Raw genomic sequence first — 5,449 nt, 5'->3', positions numbered from 1 at the left:
TAGACTAAACCAGAAGCTGGGCTTTTAATTAATTATAAAACAAATATAACATCCTTAGCACAGCATGGCTAGCAGAGGAGAAGAGAAGGAAGCCTACTCACAGGCAGCCTCTCTCCCAGGCACACTGGGACTCGAGTCTGGGCTCCTGAAGGCTGGCAGGGAATCTTCTTTTCCTTACACCTCCCTGAGTGACAGCATTCAAATGCTGCTGCTGCTGGCAAACTGCAGCCTGTTTAGCACTTCTGAGAAGCTCAATGACAAAACACTGCTTTTTGTCTTTAATGTCCCAAGAAGGACATAGGTAACACAATGCCTGTTTAGCACCACTCCTTGCTTTCAGAGTGTCCTTAACATCCACTTTCTCCCAGTCAGAGATCTTACTGCAGACAGCAATCCCTTCAAACGAAAAAACCCCCCGCGTTCCGTTTATTTTGGTTTTTTTAAGAATTATTTTTAATAAAATGTACACGGAATTACACAATATAAAATTTTAATTCAAGTTATCAAAAATATGCATATGAGTTCAAGGTGCTTAATTTGAAAATAAAAGATTGTCAACTGGATCAGAAAACACTCCCTTACAAATTGTACCTTTTATCCCTCCCTCCTAAAAAAATTTTGTTCCCTTCATTTCAGTTGATTTTGCTTTTGCATAAACAACATTTTAATATCTCATAAAAATGATCTTAATTGGCTCTAAGGTATGGCACAGATGGATGCAGTCTAGGTCATTGCTTTCAGACGCAGTAAAAGGAGGTACAAAATCCTTAGAGAAACAAGAGGTTTTTACCTCCTGAAGCAGAATATTTCTTGTGAGTGCTTGGCTGATGAGTGCTTGGCTACAACCAACAGGTTATTCCAACTGATTCCTAAAATATCCTGGCTGTATGCAGCAGGCAGTACACTCTTCCTATCCCACATAGATCTCCTTGTTGAAGCAGAAGACTTAGTAGAAGTGGATAAGAAAAGCACTTCAGCAGAGATTGGACTTGGAGCTGCTGCAGAGCTGTTTGAGCACTCACATAACATCCTGCTCATTTCCACTCCTCTGCTCCCAGGGATTGCTCACAGGCAGGAAGGAAGAGCTGCTGGAGCAATCCTTTTCTTTAGATACTGCAGAATGGATACTCCTGATGTCTATGAAATGAAAATCTCCAAAACACCTGAGCTTGTCATTCAGCTGAAGCTCAGCATCTCCTCTTGGGAGCCTGGAATTGACAATTGATACAAGTAAAGGGAATAAGAACTCGGAGAACTCTCTGCACAAAAGACGGACAGGTGACAACTCCTTCGCTTGGATACAACCAGTGATACTAAATATACCAAACTGGAAATATACTGAGAATCAGCACACAATGGTTTGGGCAGGGGGGACCTAAAAGATCATCCAGTTCCTATCAATGACTCCTTCCACTAGACCAGGTTGCTTCAGGTCCCATCTAGCCTGGCCTTGGGCACTTCTAGGAATGTGGAAAAGAATCATTGAAGAGGAAAAAAACCCTGACTGAAATGATTTTTCTATCATGTGAACTTACAGCAGTTTCCACTAACTACAATAAAGTATTCAAGCCTCACTGTTAGAGCAAGCAAATGTGCAATGAAAATCATCAGTGTTACACTGTTTCTGCAGAGCAGTGACAGGTTATGTGCTGACACCCGGCCTTCACAGCAATGGCACCATATAAAAACAACTTGGAAAGAGCTGAAGTCCCACAGGTGCAGCAGCAATAAAACCTCTTCCAGTATCTGGCCAGGCACTTGGGAGATGTTTGCAGAAACACATGATCCTACAGCTGTTCCAGCAGTAATGGTTTCATGGGATTCTCCCCCCTGAGGCCTCCACAGCCCTGCGTGTCCTGCACTGTGCAATGGTGCAATTTCTCCAGCTGTAGGTCAGGTGTGAAGGCCACTGGCTGAAGGTTGCTCCAGATGAAAGCTGAGAGCTGCATCTGCCAGAGGCTGATGAATCCTGCTCCCTCTGAGAGTGGCTCACACCTTCCAGCACACACCAGCAGCCTCTGTGACAGAGGCCACAGAAGGATGCCCAGCAAGGAGCCCCAAAGCATCCCCAGCTTTGGAAAGAGGCTGCTGTGAACATCTGTGACACAGCCTCTTGGACAGTTTCAGGAGAACTTCAGCATGCTGAAGGCACTTGGTGCAGACATTTGACTTCAATTTCAAATCCAGGCACATTTTTTCCAAGAAAGCCACCAGAATATTTAGTGTCCCTCTTGCACTGCAGTCTGAGGTTACAGTTGTTTTAATATACTTTCATCAAGAGCAAATATATTTGACAAATTACCTAAGTTATTATTTTTTGCTACTCCAAAAGAAAAGCCAGCACCCAGCTGAAAGCTTTACTCCTTCTCCTTTTCACACTATATTTCTAACAGGCCATAAAAAAAAAAATCCAACATCTCCATGAAATTTTAAATTGCAGTTGTTTCAGAAGTGTCCCATGGATGTATTTCCAGTGGAGATGCATCTGAGAAGTGCCTGCAGCAAAGCAAATCTTTTCAGGTGAGTGGCAAAAGAATTTTGCGAGAACAAAAGCGCGAGAATTTCTACAAAATGGAGTTCAGATCTTGTGAAAGTTAAAATATCTTGAAATAAGCATCAAACTACAAATTAAGGCACATAAATAAGTGGGATGATAAGCAGCCAGTGATAATTATTTCGGTCCAGAAGAAAAGAAGGCACTCTGATTTTTTCATTCACGGTTTTACACTGTTTTCATTTTGTTCCACTGTTCACCTGTGAGAGCTTGTCCTCAATCCAGTCTGCCACCAATTTCAGGTTGCAGCCCTGAAGGGCTTTTATTAAGTCAGCCACCTTTGCATCCTTCCCCTTCCACTTCTGCCACTCCCGAAGTGCCTGAAAAACCATTTCCTCCAAATCATATCGATAGGCTGTCTCTACCTTGTCCAGCTTCACCTCTGGCAGCCCAAGTTCTCGCATCAGCTTCTTCCAATCTCTCCCAACATTGGCACGAATGACATCAAAAGCTACCTTCAGGAGACCTGAAACAGCAGAAGCACATCAAGTTAGCCATGCATTTCCTAAAAAACTCCAGAAAATGTTTAGAAGTTGTTGGTTTATTTCAGCAAAATGCCACTACTCCTGTTGCACTGCACATACTGAGAGTTCTACAGAAGCCACTGGATAGACTTGGAATCCCAAAAGATAAAAGAAAAGTAAGAAAAAAAAGAGGGGGAAAAATTCCACCCCGAAAGACGTTAGTGTACACATTTACTGGGGTTGCTGGGAGTCATATATGCGGGGATATAACTATATAAAAAAACCTCTCAATATATATTATAATCCACCTACGTTTTTCATGCACATCAGGCTGATCATCAGGGGCATGAAGTTCTGCCTGCTCGAACTGCTCCACCAGTGACAGCAAATCGCGCCTTCTGATGTGCTGCAGCAGCTCTTTCAGGAATCCCAGCTGGTCGGGCGCGATCACCTGCTGCTCCATCAGGATGCTGAAGAGCTCCAGGCCGATTTGCACCGACTCAAGCTTTCGCTTCGCAATTTTGTCGCGGCAGAGGAACTTCATGGTATTCACCTCCGCGGCCGACAGGTCCGAGGAGATGGAGAACTGCAGGCTCAGGAAACGATCCACGGCGCCGGGGCCCGCGCCCGGCACAGGCCGCGCAGGGGGGACTTCGGCGTCCTGTCCCAACCCTCCGGTGAGGAAATCCATTCCTGTTTGCGCAGAGTGACCTCCCGGGAACAGGGAGAGACACCGGAGGGACGGCACGGCGACGGCACGGCACCGACCCGACCCGACCCGACCCGACCCGCGCCCGGCCCGAGCGGCGCCCGGAACTCACGTGACCCGCGGCTTTCCCGCCCTCGCCGCCCGCCCCAAGATGGCGGCTGTGCCGCCGCTGTGAGGTGTGGGGTTCGCTCCGTCGCCATCGCCGCCGCCGCCTCAGCTGGGGTCGGGAACCCTCTGTCCCCAACCCCTCCCAGGGCGAACCGGCTGCTTTGGTGCTGCTGAATGCAGAGCGTGTGTTGGAACCGAGCGAGGTGCTGCCGGTGTCGTGCTTCTGGAGAAGCCCCGGTGCCTCAGCCGCGGCCAGGTCACAGAATCACAGAATCACACAACCACAGAATCACTTCTCTTGGGAAAGACCTCGGAGCTTATCGAGTCCAATCTATGACCGAACACCACCATGTCAACCAGAGCATGGCACTGAGAGCCATATCCAGGCTTTTGCTAAACACTTCCAGGAACAGTGACTCCACCACCTCTCTGGGCAGGCCGTTCCAATGGCTGATCACCCTTTCTGCAAAGGAATTCTTCCTAATATCCAACCTAAACCTCTCCTGGTGCAGCTCAGACTATCTCTTCTTGTCCTGTCACTTGTTCCTTGGAAGCAGAGCCTGACCTCCCCTGGCTGCCCTCTCCTGTCAGGGAAATGTGCAGAGCCACAAGGTCCCCCAAAGCCTCCTTTTCTCCAGGCTGAGCCCCTTTCCCAGCTCCCTCAGCCTCTCCTGGTACTCCAGACCCTCCCCCAGCTCCATTCCCTTCTCTGGACATGCTCCAGCTCCTCAATTGCCTTCCTGAATCCCGGAACCCACACCAGGACACAAGGTGTGACCTCACCAGTCTAAGCCTGAAGTTGGGGGAACTGTAGATTTCCTGGTTAAAATTGAATCATTGGACTTCTTGTGAACACCTACCCCTATAAGAGTTAATCTATGTGGGTTTGTTTTTTTCAAAAGGTGGAAAGAAAAGCAGCACAAGGAGGAAGGTTCAGCCTAGGCATGAGGAGGCTCAGGGGTACCTTCTGGCTCACCACAGCTCACTGAGACGAGCATGGAGACAGGAGACGCTTGGTCTCTTTTCCCAAGGAAAAGGGGCTGGACAAGAAGAAAATCACAAGAGGAGGTTTAGGCGGGCTGTTAGGAGACATTTCTTCACTGAAAGGTTGGACAGGCATTGGAACAGGCTGCCATGGGGAAGGGGTGGAGTCACCATCCCTGGAGGGATTTAAAAGACGTACAGATGTGGTGCTTTGAGACGTGGTGGTGGGCTTGGCAGTGACGGGTTAATGGCTGCATTCAATGATTTTAGAGGTCTTTCCCAACCTTAATTGTTCCATGGTTCTATGATTCTATAAATGGCTTTCTCCACCAAGAGCAAGAAAGGCCCCAGCAGAGCCCTCCTCCCAAAGAGATGCCATTCCCATGGATCTCTGCCTGACAGCTGCCCAGGGAAGCAGGCTCTGCCCTCCCTGTGTGCCCCTGCTGCCCCCAGAGACCCCAGCCTTTCCCTGGAAGCACAGGGCATGCAGCCTGGCCTTTGTTCCTCATGAAGATTAATTGTGACACAAAGCACCTCCTGACCTTTAAAAGGCAAGAAATAGGGCAAATGTTAAGTCCCTGTAGTTTAGAGGTGACTCTTACACAAGGTGAAAGGTTGTGAACTTTTCTT

At 48.0% G+C, this 5,449-nt stretch overlaps 1 protein-coding gene across 1 annotated transcript; it reads right to left on the bottom strand.

Annotated features, from left to right (window-relative positions):
- Positions 1–393: 393 nt before the first annotated feature.
- On the bottom strand, positions 394–3,835 carry FADD (Fas associated via death domain). Its single transcript, XM_009097190.4, has 2 exons — positions 3,331–3,835; positions 394–3,020 (listed from the first exon to the last, which is right to left on the bottom strand). Exons 1-2 carry the CDS (start codon positions 3,707–3,709, stop codon positions 2,734–2,736), a joined length of 666 nt encoding a protein of 221 aa, XP_009095438.3. The 5' UTR covers positions 3,710–3,835; the 3' UTR covers positions 394–2,733.
- Positions 3,836–5,449: the final 1,614 nt, after the last annotated feature.

This window comes from Serinus canaria, chromosome 5, assembly GCF_022539315.1.
Source record: "Serinus canaria isolate serCan28SL12 chromosome 5, serCan2020, whole genome shotgun sequence".
Taxonomy (NCBI): Eukaryota; Metazoa; Chordata; class Aves; order Passeriformes; family Fringillidae; genus Serinus; species Serinus canaria.
This window is presented reverse-complemented; position numbering and strand designations above follow the sequence as displayed.

What these genes read in the sequence shown, in the direction of transcription:
- FADD (XM_009097190.4), bottom strand. Translation starts at nt 3,709, where the DNA reads ATGGATTTCCTCACCGGAGGGTTGGGACAGGACGCCGAAGTCCCCCCT. An exon ending in GCCTGATGTGCATGAAAAAC is followed by an intron (nt 3,021 to 3,330) that starts GTAGGTGGATTA and finishes CTGCTGTTTCAG; the next exon opens with GTCTCCTGAAGGTAGCTTTT.